Source organism: Eubalaena glacialis, chromosome 11 (genome assembly GCF_028564815.1).
Source record: "Eubalaena glacialis isolate mEubGla1 chromosome 11, mEubGla1.1.hap2.+ XY, whole genome shotgun sequence".
Taxonomy (NCBI): Eukaryota; Metazoa; Chordata; class Mammalia; order Artiodactyla; family Balaenidae; genus Eubalaena; species Eubalaena glacialis.
This window is the reverse complement of record NC_083726.1, coordinates 113,956,503-113,982,641: the sequence shown is the minus strand read 5'-3', so window position 1 is coordinate 113,982,641 and position 26,139 is coordinate 113,956,503. Positions and strand designations below refer to the sequence as shown.

The window sequence follows — 26,139 nt, the reverse complement described above, 5'->3', positions numbered from 1 at the left end:
TGCAGCCCCTTCGCCCCATGCCCACCCTGCCCTCCCCGATCTGTTCTCACTGCTGTGGTCTTGCCTTTTCTAGAACGTCAGGTGGAATCATACAGCGTGTAGCTTTGTGCTCTGCTGACTTCACTCAGCAGGATGCCCCCTTCGACCAGGTGGTGTGTGGGTCAGAAGTTAGTTCCCTTTCATTGCTGAGTCATAAGGACCCCGTTATAGGGAATTTTCTGGCAGTCCAGTGGTTAGGACTCCGAGCGTCCACTTCAGGGGGCACAGGTTCGATTCCTGGTCGGGGAACTGAGATCCTGCATGCCATGTGATGTGGCCCCAAAATAAAAAATACAAAATAAAGTTAGGACCCCGTTATATGGCGTCCCACAGTGTGCTTGGCTGTTTGCTGGTTGAAGGACTTTGGGGTGGTTTCCAGACTTTGATGATTTTGTAAAGCTGCTGTCGTCACTGGTGTGCAGGTTTTTGTGCAAACACAGGTCTCCATTTCTCTTGGATAAATACCTAGGAGTGGGATTGCTGGGTCACGCGGTACGTGTATGTTTAAAGCTTTAAGAAACTGCCAAACTGTTTTCCCTCGTGTACCGTTTGGCATTTCTCCCAGCAGAGCGTCAAGAGTTCCATCACTTGGTATCTTCAGCAGCACCTGGTGTTGTCAGGTTCCTTTCTGTTTTGTTTGTGCCATTCGCGTAGGTGTGTAGTAGAATCTCCTTGAGGTTTTAATTTGCATTTCCTTGATGGCTACCATGTGGAACATCCTTTCGGGTGCTTATCTGCCATTCATACAACTTCTTTGGTGAGATGTATGTCCAAATCCTTTGCCTATTTTTTTCATTCGATTGTTTTGTTATGAGAGTGCTTTAATATTCTGGATACAAGTCCCCTGTCAGACGTGTGATTTACAAATTTTGGGGAAATTCACTTAAGGAGAAAATCTCCAAAAGAAGATGCTGGGTGTGGGGTAAGAGTTTGGTGTCCTAAGCCTTGGCCTTTCTTCAGGGCAAAGGTGGGACCGGGTTGAGGTGGGAGATGGGGGTCCCCTAGAGAAAGACCTACGGAAAAGAGGAGGGGACCGGGTCTTCCGTGAGGTCCCGCTCCTGGCGCAGCAGCTGCTTCAGAACAGGAGGCCCCGGTGGTGTCTTGCTGGCCAGGCCCCTCGAGAACAACGAATGCTTGTGCACAGCCTGGGTATCAGCCGCTTACGTGGCCTTGTTTCCAAACTGGGTGACCGTGCATTCTGGAATTGGAGGCGGCTGGAGTAAGGGCTGGGCGGGGTTATGGCTGGTGCAGAGGGGAATCAGTGGGGTGGGTTTCTGGGTCAGGGTGGGTCTTCGCTGGTGTGACCTCAGCCTAGGGTCTGAGGGCCCTGGGCCATTGGAATTTCTACCCCGGTGCAGGCAGGGTGGCTCTGAGACAGAAGGACATTCCTATGAAAATGACCCAGGGTGGGGTGGGTGCTGCCTCTCCGTTAACCTCCTTTCAGCCTGTCCCCCGCCTGTGTCCTGGGGGCCGTGGCGCTGCCAGATGCATGGGTCTTCGTTCCCTCCTGGGCAGGCCTTTCCCAGAGATGATTAGAGAGCGGGCAGAGCTGAGGATGGGGCTCGCGTGCTGCTCTCTGGGGCTCCCCCTGAGCCCTCACCCTGCTGTGGCTCCCTGATGCCCTGGGCCCCGGAGGGCTCCTTCTCCCTGGTGGGGGTGGGGCTTGAGTTGCAGGGGCACCAGTGCGGGCACAGCCCCAGTCCTGGCACGTGGGCACAGTCCTGCATTCTGTGGGCGCAGCGGTGTAGGGGAGGCCCAGCTTGCTCAGGCCCTGCCTGGGGATTCGCCGCCGTGTGAGGAGTTTCCAAGACTCCGGGTCCTTGATCTCTTGTGAGATCTGGATTCCACAGGACAGGCCCGCCCAGAGGTAGCCCAGCGGGTTGGTGCAGTCCCTTGGCCTCCAGTACTTTTGTGACTTTTGCTTTATTTTAGAATCCTGGGAAGGGCCCAGAGGAGAATTAAATGCAAGGCTTACTCCTCCCATCTTTTTTTTTTTTTCCCCCAGCTTCCCAAAATGTATATTTATCTTTATTTATTTATTTTTGGCCGCCCTGTGCGGCTTGTGGTATCTTAGTTCCCCGACTAGGGATCGAACCTGGGCCCTCGGCAGTGAGAGCGCCAAGTCCTAACCACTGGACTGCCAGGGAACTCCCTACTTTATTATTTTTTAAATGTATTTTATTGGAGTAGAGTTGATTTACAATGTTGTGTTAATTTCTGCTGTACAGCAAAGTGATTCAGTTATACATATATACAGTCTTTTCCACCTTTTTTTAAAGTCAGTAGCCTTTGTTGTTATTATTACTTTGAGCGGTTTTGGGTTTACATAAAAGTTGAGCAGAAATTACACAGAATACCCTCCCTCCTCCCCGCTTTCTGCTTATTAACACCTTGCCCTGTGTGGCATATTTGTTACCTTGGTGGGCCAGGATTGATATGTTATTAACTAAAGTCCACAGTTTATATTAGGGTCCACTGTGTGTGTGGTATGTTCTGTGGGTTTGGACACATGTCTCGTCGCATGTAATGGTGGCATTACAGACCCAGACGGAGTGGCTTCACTGCCCTGGAACTCCTGTGTCCCACCTGCTCATCCCTCCACTGATCTTCTGTTGTCCCCATGGTGTCACCTTCTCCGAATGCTGTGTGGTCTTTGTCCTACAGTCTGCAGCCTTTCCAGGTGTGGCTTCAGATGGGCCTCACTTAGGGATATGCCTCTAAGTTTCCTCCAAGTTTTCCCCTGACTTGATAGCTCATTTCTTTTTCATTGTGAATGATCTTCCACTTTCCCCGCCTTTTCTCTTTGTAAGTGGGGACACCGAGGTCTGGAGAGGGAAAAATGTCCCCACGAATCATGGCAAGGCTGAACATGGGACCTGATTTCTTCTCCTTGTGAGATCAGAGGGGCTTCTGTGCTGCTCCATCAGGGCCCCTTTCGTGGCCCCAGTGGGTGGGGCAGGGGTGGAGGGCCTTGGACATGCCCTTCCTGGAGGCCTTAGGGCTAGGCCCACAGACACCCACAGCCCTGGCCGCTGGGAGGATGGCTGGTGGCAGAGCTGAGGGGGATGGGGTGCTGGAGCCCCGCCCTCATTAACCCCCGCCACCCCTCTGGGCTGGGTGTCTGAGGGATGGGCTGGGGGCCCGTATCTGCTCAGAAATCTTATCTTCCTCTATTTCTCTTGTCTCTGAGGCACTCTGCCCCTCCCTGCTGACCCGTCCCTCTGGCCTGCTTCCCTCTCCACCTATTTCCTCCTTTCTGTGCCCCTCACTCATCCTGCTCCTCAGCTCCCCGCTGTCCAGGGGAGGATGCCCCTCACCGTCCTTCTCCCCACCCCTCATCCCCCCCCCATCCCGCCATCACCCCTCTGTCACCCCGCCATCACCCCTCTGTCACCCCTCCATCCTCCCACCGGGAGCCGGCCTCTGTGCCGGCCAGGATTGATCCTGATCCTCAAGATAGGCCTGTGAGGAGGAGAGATGTTGTCCCCTCTGCAGTGTATCTTCAAGGACACAGCCCCAGAGAGTCGAGTGGCCCGCCCGGTGTGAGTGCCAGTGTGAGGCCCAGCCAGGCCTCTGGCGCCGGGCTCCACAGCGCCACCCCCCTGGCTGCCCCGGCTCTCTGTGGCTTTGGTTCCGACAGGCGCTCACACGGGGAAGGGCTGTGGGACCCCCTCCTTTTGCCTTCTTCCCTTTCACCCCCTCCCCATCCTGTCCTGTCGAGAAGCGAGAAGCGAGGTATGACCAACGTCCCCACTGAAAGGGGAGGGAGGGACGTGCTGCTGCCCTCCAGGGCTTTGCCTGTTTCATCCCACTGGTCCTCCATCATCGCTCCGCAAGGGGTGTCTGGTCCCAGTTTGAGGGATGAGGAAACAGGAGCTTCGGGAGGTGAATGTGTAGCTGCTCAGAGGCAGACGTTAACCCAGGTCCTGGGACTTCCCTGGTGGTCCAGTGGTTAAGACTCCGCGCTCCCGATGCAGGGGGCCTGGGTTCGATCCCTGGTCAGGGAAGTAGATCCCGAATGCCGCAACTAAAGATCCCGCGTGCCACAACTACTGAGCCCACGTGCTGCAACGAAGACCCGGGGCAGCCAAATAAATAAATATTTAAACAAACAAACAAACAACAAAACCCAGGTCCTGTGACCCTGAACTTCTTCACGATAGACCAGACAGCCTGACGCCCAGCTTTCCCAGAGCTGCGTGCCTTCGGAGAGGAAGGGGCGCTGCCTAGCGCGAAGGACGGTGGGGCGTTTGGGCCTCATGACCTCAGGTTCTGGGTGGTTTCGTTATTTGGCCTCCAGCAAGCCCCGGCTGGCCTTCTGAGTCACATGGGGGCCAGCTTTGTCCAGCTGCCTGGCCCTGCCCAGCCCATCCACTATCTGTGGGTTGTCTCTAGTCCTCCCCCGCCTTCCTTCCATCCCGGGGGCTTGCCCGCCTTCTCTCTCTGCATTTCTGCTTATACGTAGGCCAACTTCCTTTCTCTCCTGTATGTTGGGCTCCAGACTCCTGGAGTGACCCCCTCTCCCCTCTCCATCCATTTCTTTTTCCCTTCTATCTCCTGGTGACCCTTTTTAAAAAAATGTGGTAGAATATGCACAACATAAAATGTACCATTTTAACCGTTGTTAAGTGTACAGTTCAGTAACATTAAGTACAGTGTTGCGTTACCATCACCATCGGTCTTCAGAACTTTTTCATCATCCCAAACAGAAACTCTGTCCCCATTACAGAACTTCCCCCTTACCCCACACCCCTCATAACCTGTCTTCTACTTTCTGTCTCTATGGATTTGCCTGTTTTAGGTGTTTCATAGAAGTGGAATCATAGAATATTCATCCTTTATGTGTCTGGCTTATTTCACTTAGCATAATGTCCCCAAGTTCATCCATGTTGTAGCATGTGTCAGAATTTCATGGCTTTTTATTTTAATTTATTTTAATTTTTAATTTTTTATCTTTTTGGCCGTGCCACATGGCTTTTGGGATCTCAGTTCCCCGACCAGGGATTGAACCCGGGCCCACGGCAGTGAAAGCGCGGGAGTCCTAACCACTGGACCGCCAGGGAACTCCCTTTTTTTCCCCCCCATTCCTTTTTAAAGCTAAATAATAGTTCACTGTATGGATAGATGACCTTTTGTTTATTCCTTCGTCTGTTGAAGGACATTTGGGTTGTCTCCACCTTTTGGCTGCCTTGGGGCATGTCTTTTTCCACCAGGTGTGATTTTCCCAGGGTCTTGAGCTCAGCGTCTATTGAAATCCTCCCCCTCCCCCCAAGATGTTTACCTGTAATGGTTTAACGTGTTACTCTCCCTGGTGCACTGGATTCTTGTCATTCCTGATTCCTATAAAGTCACTGAGAACGTGAATTAGCAGGTACTGAACCAGTGTTCTGAGGGCAGACGCGGGTTAGGTTCCTGTGAGGCTCTGGTCGCAACATTTTTGTCATCCATTTAATTCGTAACCTTGCTTTATGTGTGTTTCTGTTCAGAGACACCTAATTTAATATAGATTGTTGATTCATTAACATTGAACTCACGACCAGCAGTACCATCACTCCCGCCTGGACAAAGCTTATCTAACGCGTGTATTTTCTCCATGAGGCACACCATGACCTCCTTGCACTTGGGGACACCAGGCAGCCCCCCAGCACTGCACTTGGGGGCCATTTTAAACAGTGAGATCAACAACAAAAAGACAAAAGTGGGAAAAGCATGGCACTAAATAGTCCGGGAAAAGGACGGACGCTTGTTTGGGGTCTGAGCTGAAACCGGAAGGCAGGGCGGGCTTGCTTGACCTCAGGTGGACCACGGGTGACGGCCGCTCAGCGCAGGGACGCGTCCGAGTGACCGGGAAGCACCGCCAGTGTCAGTTTGGGTTATGGATTCTAGTGAGTGAACGAATTTGCAAACACGGAATCTGTGACAGTTCTGTGGGTAATAAGGGGTGGACTGTACTTGCATCATTGCAGGGACCCCTGGACCCATAAATGAAGTATGTTGAGGGCAGAACCGTGTCCTAGTGACCTCATACCCCGAGCCTGGCATACAGTAGGTAATTTCAGCTTTACTGAGGCGTAACTGACATCTAGAACTGTAAGATACTTCAAGGGTCTGGTGATTCGACGTGCGTATACATTGTGAAAGGGTCCCCTCCATCTAGTTAATTAGCACATCTCTCATCTCACATGTTTTTCTTTTGTGTGTGTGTGAGAACATTCAGCAACTGTAGTCACCATGTGAGACATTAGACCTCAGACCCTTCTTTCTTTCTTTCTTTCTCTCTCTCTCTCTCCCTCCCTCCCTCCCTCCCTCCCAGGGTGGCACGTGGGATCTTAGTTCCCTGACCAGGGATCGAACATGTGCCCCCTGCAGCGGAAGAGTGGAGTCCCAACCACTGGACCGCCAGGGAAGTCCTCAGACCTTATTCTTAGAGCTGAACTTTTCTGTTCCCTTTTACGGACCTCTTCCATTTCCCTCCGCCCTCCGTAGATGTTTGTGGTTGGACTGGTGTCGGGAATTAAGTACAGAGGCCTGGCCTCAGCCGGAAAACAATGTGCGTGAACTCAGAGGCTGTGAGGAGGCCAGAGGCTGGAGGGAAGACGGGGACAGGGCTGGAGGGAGGCTGGGGCCCACTGTTCCTATCTCCCCTCCTGTTCTTGTTTAAGGAATGAGGTCCGGCCAGCGAAGGCTCAGAGATGACTGCCCCTGCCCTCCCCACCCTGGCACCCCAGAGGTCTCTATCTGCTTCAGTGTGTGCAGTATTTTGTGGTCCTTGTACAGTTGGATCCAATCTCCAGAGTCTGGTCCGGTGCGACTAGCCAGGGTAATGATGGGAGAGCCATTTTTGTCCCAGTTCTGAAGTCTGTTGGATGAGGAAAATCCACACTCTGTCCAGTGCGGTGCTCTGTGGGTTCTGTAACAGCTAAGTCAGATTGGGCGAAGCACCTGGGGTTCAGAAACTAGACCCCACCTGCCCTGATAACCGGACCTCATAGATGAGTCCTGCAGCCTGAAGAAGGATCCCTGTTCTGGGGTTGAGGCGGAAGGGGACCCACTCCCTTCCTCCCAGATTACTTAGTCTCCACGCCCCGCCCCCCCCAACCATATCCCGTATCCCACATCTTCATACCTGGGACTCATGTATCTGGAAGATTGGGACGGGTTCCTGGAAGGAAACCCCAAGTTTTCTTTTCCTTCCAGCTTCTCAGTTATAGGGGTTGTTGGGATGAAGGAGGTGGTTCTTCCAAAGGCCTCCAGGAGAGGGGCATCAGCGTTAAGAGCTGAGGCATCTGTGGGCAGGATGTGAGAACCCCATCCCGAGGGTCCTGTGTGGCTGGAGCCTTTAACCTGGATCCCAGAGCTCTTGTTCTTGTAACTGGGCGGGAGCCTCAGGCCCTGTCCTCATGGTCTCTCCCTAACTTTCTGGATGACGCCAGGCAAGTCCTATAAACTTCCCTAGTTCCTTCCGGCCTCCATCACTTCCAGTCTGGGGGCAGCGCCATGGGGAGGAGGTTACAACATGTGTTGACGCCCAACGAGTCAGAGATATTGTGATAAAAAGCAAACGAGTAGTAGATTTGTCCTTGACCGAGGAAAGGGGATCAGTGGAAGAATTGACTCCTTAATTAAGGATGCCGTGTGCTGCTAAGTCCCCAACTTGGAGCCAGGAGTGGTGGGGGACACGAATGTAGGAGAAAATCACGTCCTCAAGTAGCTCACAGCCAGCAGGGGAGACAGGTGGGCACAGGTGCCATCACTTTTACAGGACCAGGTGTTGCCGCGTTCTGAGTGGCATGTTGGGGGCTCCAGGCGTGAGGGGGAGTCGGGGGGGCTGAGTGATCACTGATGGCCGTGGAGGGCTACTGAAGGGGGTGGGCTTTGAGAGCAGGAGACAAGTCTTGAGGACACCACAGTGGACCAGGCAGGGGACAGGACTAGATCTGAGGTCACTCTGTCAGGGTGAGATATTGGTCCTCCTTGAGACTTGGGTTCTCCATTTATAACCTGGGGATCACAGTTCCCTTCCTGCCCTGAAGGTGTTTTTGAGAAGCTTATTATTCTCATTATTAGAAAGATCTTGATAAAAGCCCGTAAGTTCCCGATTCTTTGAGAAAGTCCTGAGTAACCGGCATCGGCGGTCCCTAGGATGGAGCTGAGTGCTGTGTGGCCTTGGGTGGGCTTTTAGGGGGGGCGGGGCAGAGCGGGAGGCCGCCGGGGCAGGCCCTGGAGCCAAGTCAGGGATTATTTTTGTTCCTCTGCTCGTGGCACCTGGCCCAGGCTCAGCGATGCCATCTGTCCCCTCCAGCCCCTCCTGGCAGGCCCCCGAGGGTCGCTGGGGGAGGGGGAGGAGGAGCAGAGGGGCCCTTCACTGGGCTGCTGTTGGCTTACCCTACCCCCCACCCCTTCTAGCCGCGGGCAGAGGCCGCGTGGGAGCTTTGCCTGGGGAGGGAAGCACCTGCCAGGCCCGGCCGTGGGCTGGCGGGGGTGGCGGTGGGGTTGTGGAGAGGCCAGGCCGGCAGGGTTGTGGGCTGGGAATGGCAGGCCACACGGAGCTGGGAGCAGCTCCATTTTGGTAATGGATCCCGTGGCGCAGGGCCTCGGGTGACCCTCTGCCCAGCTCTCCTTGGGGCCGACCCAGTGCGGGGGCCTCAGCAAACCTGCCTCCTGGGGCAGGGTCTGGGCCCGGCTTGCCCCTGCCCATGAAGCCCAGCTCGCAGCCCAGCCCAGCTCACAGCTCAGCCCAGCTCCCAGCCCAGCCCAGCTTGCAGCTCAGCCCAGCTCCCAGCCCAGCCCAGCTTGCAGCTCAGCCCAGCTCCCAGCCCAGCCCAGCTTCCAGCTCAGCCCAGCTCCCAGCCCAGCTCCCAGCCCAGCTCCCAGCTCAGCCCAGCTCCCAGCCCAGCCCAGCCCAGCCCAGCTCCCAGCCCAGCCCAGCTCCCAGCTCAGCCCAGCTCAACCCAGCTCCCAGCCCAGCCCAGCTCCCAGCCCAGCCCAGCTCCCAGCTCAGCCCAGCTCACAGCTCAGCCCAGCTCGCAGCCCAGCTCGCAGCCCAGCCCAGCTCCCAGCCCAGCCCAGCTCCCAGCCCAGCCCAGCTCCCAGCCCAGCCCAGCCCAGCTCCCAGCTCAGCCCAGCTCCCCGCCCAGCCCAGCTCCCAGCTCAACTCATCTCCCAGCTCAGCCCAGCTCAGCCCAGCTCACAGCTCAGCCCAGCTTGCAGCTCAGCCCAGCTCGCAGCTCAGCCCAGCTCCTAAGCCCAGCCCAGCCCCCAGCTCAGCCCAGCTCCCCGCCCAGCCCAGCTCCCAGCTCAGGGGAAGGAAGGGCCCAGGGACCACAGGCCCTGCTCTCCGAGGGGCCCACGTGGAGTCAGGGAAGTTGGGGCACCCTCCTTTTCATCTCCTAACTTTCTGGCCTCCGGGGCACCTTCTGTGTTTAGTGTCAGATCCCAGAAGAAAATCTAGGTGAAGCCAGGAGACACGACGCCGTAGGTATTCATGTTATTAACTAGCTAGTATTAATTATTATTAGGCTTTAGGGCTTAAGGTGTATGTATCTAACTGGTCTGTTTAGGGCTCTAGGCTTTACGTGCAGCTTAGTAATAGTAAGGGTGACGTGAATAGCTCTTCCTGAGCACGGGCTCTGGGTCAGGCCCCGTGCAGTTGACATCTGGTCTTACCGACCATCACATGGACGCCTCTCCAAGGCGGATCTGTTTCCAGCCTCCTCTGAGCAAAGCCGCAGGCGAGAGTCCGCAAGGTATGTTTAGAGGCCGCTTGGGAGAGTAGGGGGTTGGGCTGCGAGCCGCAGGCACTGCCAGGGCAGGAGGGACCTGCCAGGGACAGAATTCACAGGTGAGCTGGCTGAGGCCCAGAGAAACGGAGGGACTCGTCCACGGTCAGCTTGTAGAACTGGAGCCAGAAACGACGTCTTGATTCCCAGACGTCACCCTTTCATTTACAAGCCTCCAGAATAAACCCCAAAGGGATTTACATACAACTCAAGCTCTCCCTCTGCTGTGCCCAAGTCCAGACATTTACTGAGATTTTCTTCTGTTTCCTGACACTAAACACAGAATAGTGCATCCTCCCTACAGAGAAATCATTACTTCACAGACACGCACCAAATAGCCATTGATTTGTTCATCCTTTTGTCCCCAGCGTGTGCAGTGTGCGGAGGATTTAGTGGAGAAAGACGGCCAGCCCTGCCCTCGTGGGGTCTGCGGTGTGTTAAGGGGGACCAGTCACCCTGGGAGCTGGGGCTGAGGTGCCCAAAGCACGGGGACCTGCCGGAGCGCGGAGGGCGCCTCACCCAGACTGAGTTTGGGGCCGTCCTCCCAGGGGAAGGGAGATTTTGGCTGGAACAGCTGTACCCCTGAAACTAACACAGTATTGTAAATCAGCTATTCTTCAATTTAAAAAAAAAAATGAAAAAGAAAAGATTTTTGGCTGGACCTTAAGGATGGGTAGGAGTTGGCCGGGGGAAGGGGGATGGGGAGGAAGGTCACCGGCAGCTCTGCCCTGTGCGGGGGAAGAGCTTGGCATTTTGGGGTATCATTTGGGCAACTGAGTTTGGGGCTTGGAAGGGGGGTGCAAAGAAGAGGGAGGAGAGAGAATGGTGCAGACGGATGGAAGGTATGGCTGGAGAGCCGCAATCAGCGGATAAAGGGCCCTGTAAAATCCCATTATCTAAGAGCCCTGGAAGGACTTTAAGTGGAGGAATCCTTTGCTGTAGAAGCATCGCTGGCTGCAGTGAAAAGATTATGGAGTCTGGATGGGACTTGCCCGGTCGTCCAGGTGAGCACTGGGGAAGCTTTGGGTTAGGGCTCCAAGAGAGAAAGACAGAGTGTGATCGTGGATTGCTGATGGGAGATGAGAGGGAAAAGTCAAAAGGCACTCCTCGGTTTCTGGCTTCTGGGTGGAGGGCTGTGTCTGTTCCTGAGAGGCCGAGCAGGAGGAAGGTTCAGCCACAAGTGGAAGGACGGGACTTTGGCCATGTTGAGTGGGAAGAGCTTTGGAGACGTCTGGTGATCGGTGGCTGGTCGCTATGCAGTCCGAACCCAGGAAAGATTCAGGTTTGGGAATCATAGTGAGGGGTAAGCCATGGGTGAGGACCCGCCCCACAAGGGGTGTGTTCAGGGTTTAAAGAGGAGAGGTCAGCACCTAGAGGGGTGGGATAGGGAGGGTGGGAGGGAGGGAGATGCAAGAGGGAAGAGATATGGCAACATATGTATATGTGTAACTGATTCACTTTGTTGTAAAGCAGAAGCTAGCACACCATTGTAAAGCAATTATACTTCAATAAAGATGTTAAAAAAAAAAAAAAAAAAAAAAAAGAGGAGAGGTCAGGTCGGAACAGTGGGGAGACATGTATGGGAAGGGTCTGACCCAAGGTGAAGGCGCTCAGTTAGATGACTTGACAACCATCTTGGGCTTCCGTGTGTTTTGAGAATCAGTGTTAAGTTTTGTGGAAAACCTTGTGAGATTTTTATTCCTGATTTCATTGAATTTATGCTTTATCTGGAGAGGTTCGACCTCTTGGTGATGGGTTTTCCCGTCCACAAACACACAGTTTCCTCTCCATTTATGTAGGGATTGTACGTCTTTCAAAGCAATTACCATTTTCTCTGTAAAGTGACAAATCTTTGTTAGATTTATCACTACTAGATAAATTATGGCTTTGGTTTCCAAATGGGGTATTTGGAATACAAAAAATTATGTTGTCTAATACCTTATTTCTGTCATAAAAGAATGGAATTGGTTTTGATATGTTGGTCTTGCTGAACTTTTTTATGATTTGTTTGTAGCATCTTTTCAATCTTCTATCATCATTCCTTAGTGTAATGACAATTTTACTTCCTTTCCAATCTTCACAATTCTTTTTCTGTTCTACTGTGTTGGCTAGGACTTCTATTACAGTGTGAGTGTTCAGTGTTGAAACTCAGCATTCTTTATCTTATTCCTGACTTTAAATGTAATGCTTTTAGTGTTTAATCATTAAAAGTTTTGGTCACCAATTTCAACCTGTGAATGGGTTTTTTTCCCCTCACCAACCAGCTGGGTGTCCTACAATTCAACTCAATTCTAACATTATCTACCGGGAGGTAGCGTGAGATCCCACAGGTTAAGGGCTCAGTCCCACAAGACTGAACCCCTGCAAGTTCAGGTTATCACCGACTATACATTGGAGGTTCCAATAAATCCCTCCCTTGGGTTCAGTTAACTTGCCAGAGTGGTTCACAGAACTCAGAGAAACATTTTACTTACTAGACTACCTGTTTACTGTAAAAGGATGTAACTCAGGAACAGCCTGATGGAAGAGATACATCGTTGGCTGTTGGCGATTAATTCAACCTCTTGCCTCTCTCCCCTCCCCAGGGGTCGGGTGGGTGGGGCTGAAAGTTCCACCCTCTTATCACTTGGATGGTTCTCCTGGCCATCAGCCCCCATCCTCAGGTGCACCTCATTCCCGTAACAAAAGATACCTTTATGGCTCTCAGCACTTAGGAAATTTCAAGGGTTTTGGGGGCTCTGTGTCAGAAACAGGACAAAGACCAAATGTGTACTTCTTCTTATAAATCAAAATATCACAATAGGCTTTGGGAAGAAATCTGTTGTTAGATTAAGGAAGTTCCTTTTGTTTCTGCAGTGTGCTAAGAGTTTTTACTGTGAATGAGTCTTGTATCAAATGCGTCTTCTGAGCTTATGGTTCAGAAATATGGTTTTTCTGCATTCGCATGTGTGTGTGTATTGTGTGGCAAAACTTAGTCATCCTCATCATTGTTATTATTTTTATGTAGTTAGTACAGTTTAGATTCACTCGTTTTTACCAGTCACCTTGCTCACTATTCTTCCATGTATGTAATATCTTTTCATACCAGTTCCTTTTTTTTTTTTTTTTTTTAAGATACCTCTTAAAGGAAACAAAACTGTTGGTTTTTGGTTTTTTGTTTTTTTCCAGTGAGGGTCTGTTACTACTAAATTCTCTCCATCTTTGTCTGAAAATGCTTTTATTTAATGTTCATTCTTTTCCTTTTCTTTTTTAAAATTAATTTATTTTTGGCTGCATTGGGTCTTCGTTGCTGTGGGTGGGCTTTCTCTAGTTGCAGCGAGCAGGGGCTACTCTTCGTTGTGGTACTCGGGCTTCTCATTGCGGTGGCTTCTCTTGTTGCGGAGCACGGGCTCTAGGCGCGCGGGCTTCAGTAGTTGTGGCACGCGGGCTCAGTAGTTGTGGTGCATGGGCTCTAGAGCGCAGGCTCAGTAGTTGTGGTGCACAGGCTTAAGTTGCTTCACAGCATGTGGGGTCTTCCCGGACTGAACCCATGTCCCCCTGCATTGGCAGGCGGATTTTTAACCACTGCACCCCCAGGGAAGTCCCTAATGTTCATTCTTGAATGATATTTAGGTTGGGTTTCTAATTCTAGGTTGACAGTTATTTTTCTCTCCATAATTTGGAGATGTTATCGTGGGTTTTCTAGTTGACAAGTTCACTATCAATATATACAATCAGTATGATAGTCTTTCCCTTGTAGGTAATCTGCCCCTTCACTCTGGATGCTTTTAAGATCTACTCTTTGTTTTTGGTATTCTTCCGTGTCTCTATAATATCTGTTTATTTTATTTGAATTTATCCTGGTTAGGATTTAGTATGGTTCCTGAATTGGAGAATTCATGTATTTCATTAATCCTGCAAAATTCCTTGGCATTATTTTTTCAAATGTTGTTCTATTTCATTTTCTATACTTTTCTCAAATGTTAATTGAAGATATGTTGAACTGCCTTATTGTGTTCTTCTTGCTCTTTATCTGCATTCTTTTTAACGCATTTATGAATAATGTCCTCAGATATATCTTCCAGGTTGTTAATTCTTTCTCTAGCTGTGTCTAATTTGCTGTTACTCTCAATCGTTGAGTTTTTAACTTCAGTGGCTAAAATGTTTATTTCTATATATTCTATTTGGTTCTTTTCCCAGTCTGCTTTGTACTTTTTGATAGTGTCTAATTCTCATCTTTCCAATTCCTTAAGTCAATAATCATTTTAAATACAATTAGATAATAGTTTTATCTGATTGTTCAATTATCTATAGTTCTTGGGGGATCCAATCCCATCAAATCTTGATCATGGTGGACTGTTTCCTCTTAAAATTTGTAATTTTGGATTTTGAGATTCTTGAGCGAGTCTTTGGATCTCTGCAGTCTGAGTTAAGATTGTCTTCTCAGAGATTTTCAGCCTGGGATCACTATTTATTTTTGTGAATTGGCTGGGGGTTCCTGCATAATATAAAATACAAATCTCAAATCCACTTAAGGGCAGGCCCTTGGCTACAAATTCTTAGGAAAGAAAATTCTTTTTTATACCTAGGGCTTAGGCCAAGACAGACAATCTTCCTTGTCTATTTTGTGAATAGTCTACTTTTTCTCTGAGGACTGAGGTATTGTTCGCAGTTCCAACCTCCCTGTATCTCTCAGGTGTAAGGTCTCATCTGGGTAGCCACTAAAACCCAGTGTCTTCATTACTAAGATCAGCTTCATCCTCTGCTTCCTGGGGTTGTAGTAACAGCTCATTTGCTTATTGTTATAGGTTTGAGTTGTCTCATTTGGGGGCTCTTTACTTTCTTCTGAAGTCAGCTATGCATTTAAAAGTGTATTTCTTACGTTTAATCATTTCTAGATTTCTTTTACAGAGTGAGTTTTAAAAACCGTCTTATCTACCGTATTGCCAGAAATTAAAGTTAGGAACTCTTTAAAGAAGTTTGTTTTGGAAGGTACAGAAAAATGTTTCAACATTCACAATAGGATCAAGACCAGAATTTCTGGTAGAGAATAAGCTAGTTTCTTCCAGATCAAGTTACTCCCTCAGACACACTTGGGGGGGGGGGGGAAACTTATTTTAACTGGCCACAGAGAGGAAGTTGACATTTGTTATGCTAAAAGACCTGAGACCCTGGAGGGCGGAGATCCAGACCCAGCTACACTACTGATTTGCTGCATGACCTCAGGCACGTCCCTAGGCCTTTCTGGTCTCAGTGTCCCCATCCTCAAGCTGAGAGGATTGGGTTAGGTTTCCTACTTTGAATTTCAGTGGTTCTAACCTCCTTCCGACTGCATGTCTGTGCCAGCAGCCAGGACAAGCTTCTTGGAACCTCCAACCCCTCCCAGGATGTGCTGTCCCCCACTCAGCTCCTCCTCGTGAACTTGACCATGCTCACCCTCATACCCACCTATCTGTGAACAATGTGTACCTCTAACAGGCCTGGGGAAGGGAGAGAAAGTGAGGGGTGCTCTGGGGAGGTCTTATCTCAGAGGGTCCTAGATGGAAGTGGGTGGGAGCTCGTGTTTCAATTCTTGGCCCTGGGTTTGGGCTGCTGGACCACACTGCTCTTCGTGGCTAATGGGGGAGGGGGTGACGTGTGATGGAGAGGGGGGTCCTCCTTTGCAGATGCGCTTGGTGGCTGGGAGAGGAGGGATGCTGGGAGCTTGGGAGGACTTTGGGAGGCAAATGGTACCCACCTGGTACTCATAATCCAAAAACTGCCTTAAGAGTACTAGTATGTACTGCTTCTTCCCAAACCCCTGAGAATCGTGTCCAGAAATTCACAGCTTGGACAGTTGGAGCCAAGAGGTCCCTGGGTTTGTCTCATGCTAGTGACTAGAATAAGGTTGTGTTGTCACCTTCTGGAGGTACCAGCCAGTCAGCCTTGCCATATCCCCAACATGTGAGAATCTGCCAGGGCTAGAATCTTCCTCTGAAAAGAGCCTGAGCTGGGATGGAGTAAGAGAATGGTGACCTGCATTTTACTTTGCATGTTTCGTATTTTAATTATGGTTAAAATTAAACCATAATTTTATGGTGCAAAATTTATCATCTTAACCATTTAAAAAAAAAATTTATTTATTTATTTATTTATTTTTGGCTGCATTGGGTCTTTGTTGCTGCGTGCAGGCTCTCTCTAGTTGCAGCGAGCGGGGGCTACTCTTTGTTGTAGTGCGCGGGCTTCCTATTGCGGTGGTTCCTCTTGTTGCAGAGCATGGGCTCTAGGCGTGTGGGCTTCAGTAGTTGTGGCGCGTGGGCTCAGTAGTTGTGTTTGTGGGCTCTAGAGCGTAGGCTCAGTAGTTGTGGCACTTAGGCTTAGTAGTTCTGCGGCATGTGGGATCTTCCCGGACCAGGGCTCGAACCTGTGTCGCCTGCATTGGCAGGCGGATTCTTAACCACTGTGCCACCAGGGAAGCCCCATCTTAACCATTTTTAAGTGTATAGTTCAGTAATGTTAAAAGTATATTCACAAGTGGATATATGTATATGTATAACTAATCACGTTGCTATACACCTGAAACTAACACAACATTGTAAATCAACTATACGTCCATAAAAATTAAAAAAAAAAAAATAAAAATAAACTTAAAACAGAAAAAAAAAAAAGTATATTCACGTTGTTGTGCAACACATCTCCGGAACTTTTTCGTCTTGCAAAACCGAAACCCTATACCCCTTAAACAGCAACTCCCCACCTCCTCCTTCCCCAGCCCGGGGTAACCACCGTTCTACTTTCTGCCTCTATGACTTTGAGTACCCTAAGGATGTCATATAAGTGGAATCACACAGTATTTGTCTTTTGTGACTGGCTTATGTCACTTAGGATAACGTCCTCAAAGTCCATCCATGTAATAACATGTCCAACCATGTTATTCAACCTTCCTTTTTAAGGTTGAATAATACTCTATTGTATATAGATACTACATTTTGTTTATGCTTTCATTCATCCGTGGACACTTGGGTTGCTTCTGTCTCTTGGCTATTGTGAATAGTGCTGCTGTGAACACGGGTGTATAAATAATCTCTTTGAGACCCTGCTTTTGGTTCTTCTGGGTGTATACCCAGAAGTGGAATTGCTGGATCATATGGTAGTTCTTATTTTGATTTTTTGAGGGACCTTCCTACTGTTTTCCCTAGTGGTTGCCCCATTTTCTGTTCCCACCAACGGTGCACAATATTTTGCATCCTTTTGCCCCTTTTGGATTTAATGTAGAACATCCCTGGCACTTGGTCCTCGTCTCCAACTTCTCAGCCCCATCTGGGTTCTTAGAGCCATGACCAGAGGGAGCCTGGTCATTGAGCTCCTTTGACAGGGTGGGAAGCTGACTGAGGTCTCTGGACGGGAGATGACCTGCCCTTGACCCCCCAGATCTTCCACCTCACCCTTTGTTCCCTGGGATCCCCAGCCTTTTCCTTGAGCTCCTGTGCCGTGATCGCCAGGAAAGGAGGAGCACCTGGTTTGGGGGTGGTGCTTCCTGGGTCCCCCCCGACCCTGGTCCACACATTCATCCACCAATGCCGTGGTTTCTGCCCAAACAGGTCCAACGGGCGCTCCTCCAAGCGGAGCCTTGGAGGGCACGGCCGGCACCATTACCTCCAACGAGTGGAGCTCTCCCAACTCCCCCGAGGGGAGCAACGTCTCTGGGGGCAGCCAGGCCTTGGACAAGCCCATCGACAATGACGCGGAGGGCGTGTGGAGCCCCGACATTGAGCAGAGCTTCCAGGAGGCGCTGGCCATCTACCCGCCCTGCGGTCGGCGCAAGATCATCCTCTCAGACGAAGGCAAGATGTACGGTAAGGAGGCTGTCGGGCCTGGCCAGCAGCGCCCCCCAACTCACGGTCCAGGCCTCGCAACAGCCTCAGCACAGCAACCGCGCTCCTGCCAAGTGACGGAGGGGGGTGACTTCTTGGGGCTCCTCCCAGGTGGACGCTGCTTTACTCTGTCCTGGGCTCCCAAGGGATGGGAGGGCCTCGGAGGAGACGCCTTTGGGTGGATGTGGAGGATGGTGAGAAGGTGGTACTGGAAGACTGGTAGAACATCCCCCCTCGCAGCGGCAGGCTGGGAAAATCCCTCCAGCCATCCCCCAGGCAAATGCCTCATCTTCTCCCAGCTTCCCACCTTGGCTGTGTAGGGCGGTTAGGAAGGCCGTCCTGGCTCATTCCCTCCCTCCCTTCCCCATGCAGGGGCCTGCTGTGTGTCAGGCAGGGTGGGGCAGATCTAGACCCTGCTCACAGCTCGGTGGGGGTGAGCACACATGTAACTGTACACAAGGCAGACGGGTGTGTCCCCGGAGAGGCTGAGGACCCTTCCATCAGGGACGTTCCCCTCCAGCCGAGAGCCATCAGGTAAGACTAAGTCTTCCTGAGCCACTGAGGATGGGAACACACAGAGACACAGTGTCCAGCAGCCCCGTGGGAAGGACTGAGCGTTCTGCCTGGGCCTGTGTTGACTTTTGGATGGAAGAGAGGGTATCTGGGGGAGCAAAACAAACACTGAATGACTGTTGAGAGGCTCAGGGCAGCCTCCACTGACACTGGAAAGCCCGCCAGGACCCCCAGCTTGAAACATGGGTCTTGGGCAGCTGAGGGGGTCTCTGACTGGCTGAAGCCCCTGACAACAGAGGGTCTCGCCCTGCCACCTGTGAGATGGCGCCAGGCCAGGCGACCACCCGCACACGGGTGCCCCTCCCCCAGTGCAGATGCTTTGTCAGCTGTGTGGTGGGCCCATGGGGGCTGACCCAGCTCAGCTCCGAGGGCTGCTGTAAGAATTGCCACAAATTTAAGGGATGCCTTGGACAACAGCAATGTATCCTTGCGGTCAGGAGGCCAGAAGTCTGAACTCAAGGGGTCCGTGGGGTTGGTTCCTTGTGGAGGGTCTGTTCCGTGCCTCCCTCCTGGCTTCTGGTGGCGGATGGCAGCCCTTGTTGTCCTTGGCTCATAGCTGCATCACTCCCATCTCTGACCCTGTTGTCACATGGCCATCCTCTCTGTGTCTTTGTGTGTTCTCCTCTTACACGGACACCTGTAAGAGGTTACCAATCATTGGATTTAGGGCCCACCTTAATCCAGTATGACCTCATCTTAACTAATTACATCTGTGAAGATTCTGTTTCCAGATAAGGCCACATTCTGAGGTTCTGGGTGGACGTGAATGTTGGGGGGACACCAACACAATTCAATGGACCAAACTCAAATCTGCTTAGTTACTGGTCTAGGGAGTCGTGGAGCTGCACAGCCCTGCCTACTTCATGCTTTACCTACACCTTCCCTGCAGGGCCAAGGGATTCCTTCTCTCCTGCTTGCTGGGGAAGCAGGGTCCTCTCGACCTAGACCCTGGGTCTGCTCCTTGGTCAGCAGGTAAAGCTGCTCATCCCTCCTTACCAGCCCCTCTGCTGTGGCTCTGCTGGGGCCCCACTTCTGTGGGCCTTCACGCCCCGGGTCGGGCCCCCCAGGCCTCCCTGCTAAACCACTTCCTACTCTAATGCTTCCTTCTTACTTTTGGTCCCTGTGGAAGGTTCGTGGAGGAGAGAGCCGCCGTGTATGGAGCACCTGTGTGTCCGGGGTGGGGCTGGAGATGGAGGTCCTCCCCGTAGAGCTGCGGAGGAAGGGGCTCTGGTATCCTGGGCTCTTCCCACCGCTTTGGTGGAGAGTGGGGTGCGTGCTGGTCATGAGCTGAGGTGTGAGGGGGAGGAGGGGGAGGGGTGTGTAGGCCGGGTCCTGGGTGTGGCTGGAGAGCTGTCCTGTCCCGGGGTGGGGCAGTGATCAGTGCCCAGGCGCCTCTCGGGATTCACCTTCCTGCTTTAAAGGGACAAATGGTCTGGCAAACACAGGTGGGCAAGAGGCACTCAGCAGAGGGAGAAAGCCGAGGGTGCTGCCGTGTGGGGAAGGCCCCAGGAGGTGCTGACCGTGGAGAGCCAGCAGACAGTGTTTGAGTGACGCCGTGGGCCAGCTGTTTCTTTGTGTGTGGTGGTAAAATATACCGTTGTAACCATTTTTCAGTGTACAGTTCAGTGGCATTAAGTACATTCACATTGTGCGACCATCATCACTGTCCGTTTCTAGAATTTTCTCATCCTCCCGAACTGAAACTCTGTCCCCATTAGACACTCACTCCCCCCATCTCCCAGCCCCTGGCACCCACCATCCACTTTCTGTCTCTATGGCTGTGATTCCTCTAAGGACCTCCCCCCCTCCCCCAGCCCCTGGCACCCACCATCCACTTTCCGTCTCTATGGCTGTGATTCCTCTACAGACCTCCCCCCCTCCCCCAGCCCCTGGCACCCACCATCCACTTTCCGTCTCTATGGCTGTGATTCCTCTACGGACCTCACGTAAGTGGAGTCACGCAGTATTTGTCCTTCTGTGTCCAGCTTGTTTCACCGAGCATCACATCCTCAAGTTTCCTCCGTGTCGTAGCAGGTGTCAGAACATCCTTCCTTTTGAAGACTGAGTCACATTCCATCATATGGATGGACCCCATGGTGTTTATCTGTTCACCCAGTTGATGGACATTTGGGTGGCTTCGCTTTTTTTAGTCGTTATGGGTGGTTATTTCTATCCGTATTCACATAGGAAGGTATAGGGTTTAAGAGACTTGATCTTTGGGCCCCTGGCGATTGTGACTGAAGCAGGGTTTGGGAAAGGCAAGGCTGTGCACTTCCAGCGGGCCTTGGGGTGGAATTGTGTTTGGCAGGAGGGGAGCCGTTGAGTGAGGGAAGCAAGATGAAAACAGTGTTTGGCAAACTGTCCTGGCCTTGCTGGCGTCCTTTGCGGCTCTCCTTCCCTGTGCTGAGAGACAGGGAGGGGCCGAGGCCAGGAGCCTCTTAGTGATGGGAGGGGTGACAGCCTGTGCAGATGCAGAGAGAGAAGCTCAGAGAAACCAAGAGCTTCTCCCAGAGTCGCTCAGGTAGTAAGTAGGAGCGGGGGCCGGGTGGGGTGGTGGTCAGTGCTCCCCATTACCCCGAGTGGCCCTGGTGAGCTCTGCGAAGCCAGCCTGCCTCCTGCTTGGCCCCGGCTCAGGTGGGTCAGGCTCTGGGCAGGGGGACCGGGGGCCGCCCCGCGGAGTCTGGCGACCGACCCAGCCCCCATGGCACCTGTCCTCTGTGAGTACACGTCCCGCTGGGGTGCAGACGCTGGCTTAGCCCCATCTCGTCTTACAGGCTCGGGGGCAGAGCCAAGGCAGGGCCTTGCCGGAGTGGACGGGGGCTCTCTCGGCTGAGCGGAGCAGCCCAGCTGGGGGGTATATATAGCTCTGAGCTCAGCCCCAGGCGTGGGAGGGGGTGGGGCGGTAGAGGGACCAGCCGCCAAGTTGGCTCAGACCTGGTCTCCCTCAGGCTGCTCGCCACCCCTCCTTCTCTCGGGGACCCACCCTTGCCATCCTCTGTGCCCCGAGAGCCCTGGTCCTTACCCTCCCCAGTGCCCCACATCCAGAGGCCTCAGCTGGTTTCCAGGTGGGCAGCTGGCCTCAGGCAGGAAGAGCAAACTGCCCTGAGGAGGATTCAAGACCCGGAGTCTCTGAGGACAAGGGGTCAGTCCTGCCCCCAGCTCGGCCCCCGCACACCCAGACCAGGGCCACCGACCAGGGCCAGGCAGACATGCAGGTGACACGCAGGCGCAGGACAGATCCGTGCTGAGCCTCCCCCGTCGGTGGACCGGCTCCCGGGCCAAGGCTGCCCCTTCCCCGGCTCATGGCAGCCTTCGGTTTTGCCCCGTCACGGTGTGACCCTCGCCCTGGCACTGCCGGTCTCTCTGACCTCGTCGCCCAGCCTGGCTCTGCCCCCCTGGCAGGTGGCGGGAGGTGAGCGTGGCTCCTGTCTGGCCCCGGCGGCCTGGCTCCCCCTCCGGCTGCCCACGGCCCGGGGCTGGCTCTGTTTTGCTCTGGGCGTTCCTCCCCTCTGCCCGCCAGGGCCCTGGCCCTCCTGGACGTTGCTCTGAATCTCCCAAGCCTCTGCTCTCCTCTCCTTTCTCCCTTGTCTCCCTGGCGCCTCGTTGCCTGTTAGCCGTTGGGCGGTTCCCATCAAGGGCCCCACCGCTCTGGACCAGGCCGGGCTGGGCGCCGTGGTCTCTGCTCTCTGTGGCTGCGTGGTTGAAGGAGAGGCATGAGGAACATCTTTGGAAAGTAAACTGAGGGCACTTATGTTGTATGTAGCCAGTCAGCCGAGGGCTGGCTTATCTTGGAAGCTTTCTGGGAGGAAGTGGAGCTTGGCCAGGTGGAGGAAGGCGGGGGGAGTGAGCCTTGGCCCAGAGGTGGGGCTTTGCCTGCAGGGTTTGAGGGTCCCCGTGGGGATCTGGGCAAAGTGTTGTGATAAGGGACCATCCGAGGTGAGTCACTAGCTAATGAGAGGCTGAGCAGAGGCTGGACCCAGGTCGGGCTCTGATCACTGAGGCGATGGGACAGGTCACGGAGCCTCATCCGAGCTTCTGCTGCTGCTTCCTCGCCGTGGTCCTCGGACCCTCCGCTGCCCTGTGCTTCGTGTCCCTCTCTTCTGGCCTGGAACCCTGGCGTCCTGCTTCTGGAGGCCTGATGATGGGCGCCTCTGTTCACATCCACTCTGTCCAGTGGCCAGTTGGGCAGGTTGTTTACCTCTCAGCTTCAGTGTCCCCATTTGAAAAATGGGGATAATAATAATACTACCTTTTGTGGGGTTTTGGTTTTATTTATTTATTACTTATATATATATATATTTTTTTTAAATAAATTTATTTATTTATTTATTTATTTTATTTTTGGCTGCGTTGGGTCTTTGTTGCTGTGCACAGGCTTTCTCTAGCTGCAGCGAGTGGGGGCTACTCTTTGTTGCGGTGTGCGGGCTTCTCATTGCAGTGGCTTCTCTTCTTGTGGAGCACGGGCTCTAGGTGCGCGGGCTTCAGCAGTTGTGGCGCGTGGGCTCGGTAGTTGTGGCTTGCGGGCTCTAGAGCGCAGGCTCAGTCGTTGTGGCACACTGGCTTAGTTGCTCCGCAGCATATGAGATCTTCCTGGATCAGGGCTCGAACCCGTGTCCCCCTGCATTGGCAGGCAGATTCTTAACCACTGGGCCAGCAGGGAAGCCCTACTTATATATTTTGTGGGAAAATATGAAGAACTTAAAATGCACCATATGACCCTTTGTAAGTGGCACAGCTCAGTGGCATTAAGTACACTTACACTGTTGTGCAGCCATCACCACCGTCATCTCCAGAACTTTTTCGTTCTTCCCAACAGAAACTGTACCCATTAAACAATAACTCCCCCTTCCCCCTTCCCCCCAGGCCCTGGTAGCCTCTGATCTACTTTCTGTAGATCATGAATTTGCCTGTTCTGGGTACATCACAGTAGTACTTGCCATTCTGCGTCTGGATTATTTCTCTTAGGACAATGTCTTCAAGGTTCATCCATGTTGTAGCCTCTGTCAGAACTTCATTCTTCTTTTTAATCGCTGAATAATATTCCATTGTGTGGATGGACCACATTTTGTTGATCCATTTATCTGTTGATGTATATGTGGGTGTTTCCATCTTTTGGCTATTGTGAATAATGCTGCTATGAACCTGGGTATACAAATATCTCTTGGAGACCCTGCTTTCAGTTATTTGGGGTATATACCTAGAGATGGAATTGCTGGATCATATGGTGATTCTGTTTAACTTTTTGAGGAACTACCAGACTATCTCCCACAAGTGGCTGCGCCATTTTACATTCTGCCAGCAACGTACAAGTGTTTTAATTTCTTTACATCCTCACCAACGCTTGTTATTTTCCGTTTTCTGTTTTTTTTTTTTTTTCAATAGCCATTCTAGTGGGTGTGATTTGCATTTCCCTAAGGTTAGTGATGTCGAGCATCTTTTCATGTACTAATTGAAAGAAGACACCGTCTTTAGTGTAGCTGTTGGGACGAGAGGTGCTAGTGAACAGCGTGGGGCTGCAGAGCTGGAGGGGACCTCTTCCTGCCCTTAAGGAGCTCAAATGACTTGAGCCCAGGGAGGCACAGACCTTGTGCACCAGGGCTGGAGGCGGAGTGGCCTTGAAGATGGCCTAGGATTTCACCAGAAGCCTCAGAGCCCTCCAGGGACAATGGTGGTAACAGCTCGGATGTCAGGCATGAAAAGTTTCTTCTCCACAAATAGCCTCCTCCTCCAGCTGCAGGTGTTTATAGCTTCAGTTGATCCCTAGCCAGGGCGCCCCCAGGCCAGGCCGTGGGCATTAGTGGGGGCTGGCCTCCTCCCCACCCCCGCCTGCAGGGGTGAAATGTCAGCTCCTGTAAAGAGCGCCCTGTGAGGCCTCTGCTGAAGCAAAGATCTATCTACCTGCGGGGAAGCTCATGCCCTTTTCAACTTTGAAAACTAATAGCTTTAGTTCTAATAGGACCTTGTCAACAATATTAGCAAAACAACTGTCTTTGATGACCCTTCTTAAAGGGCATAAACCCTGAATATGTTTACGGCCCTGGGGTAGGGCTGGTACAGGGAGGAAATGAGACACAGAAGAGGCCTGTCCCAGACAGGGTTTAGCAGATGGGATTTTCATGCTCTTGTGTGACTGAGGAAGAAAGAGCCTGGGGTGGCTGGCAGGACATGTGTGACCCTGGGTGTGGGGTTTGGAGAAGGTGGTCGTCACTCTGTGTGGACCCTGCATTGGGAGTGCCCCGCCTTCAGCCCGAGGGTCCACTGCCGTCCTTGCCCATGGTGGGTGGGGCTGTGGGGGCTTTGGACACATGTCCTCTGACAGATGGGCCACAGTCTGGTGGGGTGTCCTTTCCAGTCCCACCCAGGCCCTCCCTGGGGTTGGCCAAGGCCACCTGCCACACTGCAATGCCCAGCTGCCCGGCTGGCCTCCGCGTGGTCCAGGTTGGCCTCCTGCCCCGGTCCGGGATCTCAACCACCGGAGGGTGGGAGGCCTGGGGTTATGCAGCTGGTGGCAGAGCTGGGACGAGGATGCAGCTCCTGCCTTCCCACCAGCTCACCTGGATTTTCTACTAGTTTCCTCCTGCTGTTGCCCTCTTTTTTTTTTTTTTTTTTTTTTTTTGGCCACCATTCCCTGACCAGGGATTGAACCTGGGCCATGGCAGTGAAAGCCCGGAATCCTAACCACTGGGCCACCAGGGAGCTCCCCTGCCGTTGCTCTTCTTTGCTGCCTTCACTGTGGCTTCACGGCTCTGCACACTCCTTACATCTCTCTGCTTCTCCCCCAGCTCTGGGAGCCTCCTGGTGTCTCAGTCATCCAGGGCACTTTGGCTCCTACAGCTCTGAGTACCGCTGTCCAGGAGAGAGTGAAAACAGGTGGGCATTGGGACTTCCCTGGCAGTCCAGTGAGTAAGACTCCACGCTCCCAATGCAGGGGGCCCGGGTTCGATCCCTGGTTGGGGAACTAGATCCCGCATGCATGCTACAACTAAGACCCGGTGCAGCCTAAATAAATAAAATAAATATTAAAACAAAAACAAAAACAAGTGGGCCGGCTCTTGGTCCAAATAGTTGGCTCCCCCTGCAGGACCTGGGCCAGGGCCAGGGTCAGGGCCAGGAGCAGTGAGACATCACTAAGGACTTACTTCACACAGAGACCCAGGGAATCGGCAGTGGATAGGAGGGGGGTGGATGGTCCAGAGAAGTGGAGCAGAATGGTCTCTGGCAGAAGAAACTCCCGACCCAGCCAGGGGAGACATCCGTGGGAAAAAGCAGCCATTGTGAAGCCCTGGGTGTGGCGTTAGAAGCGGATGTTCCTGTGGCCTTGGGACAGTAATAAACCATGTGACTTTGAATAAATCACTTTCCCTCTCTGGGCCTTAGTTTCTTCTCGCTTAGGCTAGCTAGGACCCCTGGTGCCCCCTGGTCCATCCCCTCAATCCTGTGTTAAAGAGAAGTTAGGAGATAGACTCTAGAACCACACTGCGGATAGAATGAAGATGAGAGACCAGCTGCAGGAGCTGTTGTGAGGATGAACGTGTGAACACACGTAAAGTTTACCGTGTTCACTCTGTGTTTGTACGGGTGCCTGTAAGCGCTCCACAGACGTTCATTATTGTTACTGTTATCACGAGAGTGAAAGAAACTACAGCAGTTCCCTGTGTCTCTATAAGGCCTGGATTAGATGCCAGCTGGTTTGGAGGCAGTTGAATGGCCGGGTTGACCTCGGGAGGACCTCAGGGGGCAGGAAGGGAGCTGTTTGCCCCCCTTGGCTCCTGACATCCAGAGAAACGCAGGGCTCCACTCCCACCCAGGGGATCCTGCCCTGCTGAGGAGCAGGGCGGGCCTGGCTGGAATAGGGTCCGAGGGGCCCGCAGCGGAGAGGAGGAGGCCTCTCCCGAGAGGAGAGAAGCACAAGTTGA

General features: G+C 52.5%; 1 protein-coding gene across 1 annotated transcript in view; it reads left to right on the top strand.

The window, feature by feature from the left end:
- TEAD4 (TEA domain transcription factor 4) overlaps positions 1-26,139 on the top strand; it is a 77,058-nt gene that overhangs the window by 18,835 nt on the left and 32,084 nt on the right. Inside the window, exon 5 of the mRNA XM_061206695.1 lies at positions 17,378-17,632. Coding sequence (XP_061062678.1) covers positions 17,378-17,632 — 255 coding nt within the window. The remainder of the gene's footprint in view (positions 1-17,377; positions 17,633-26,139) is intronic.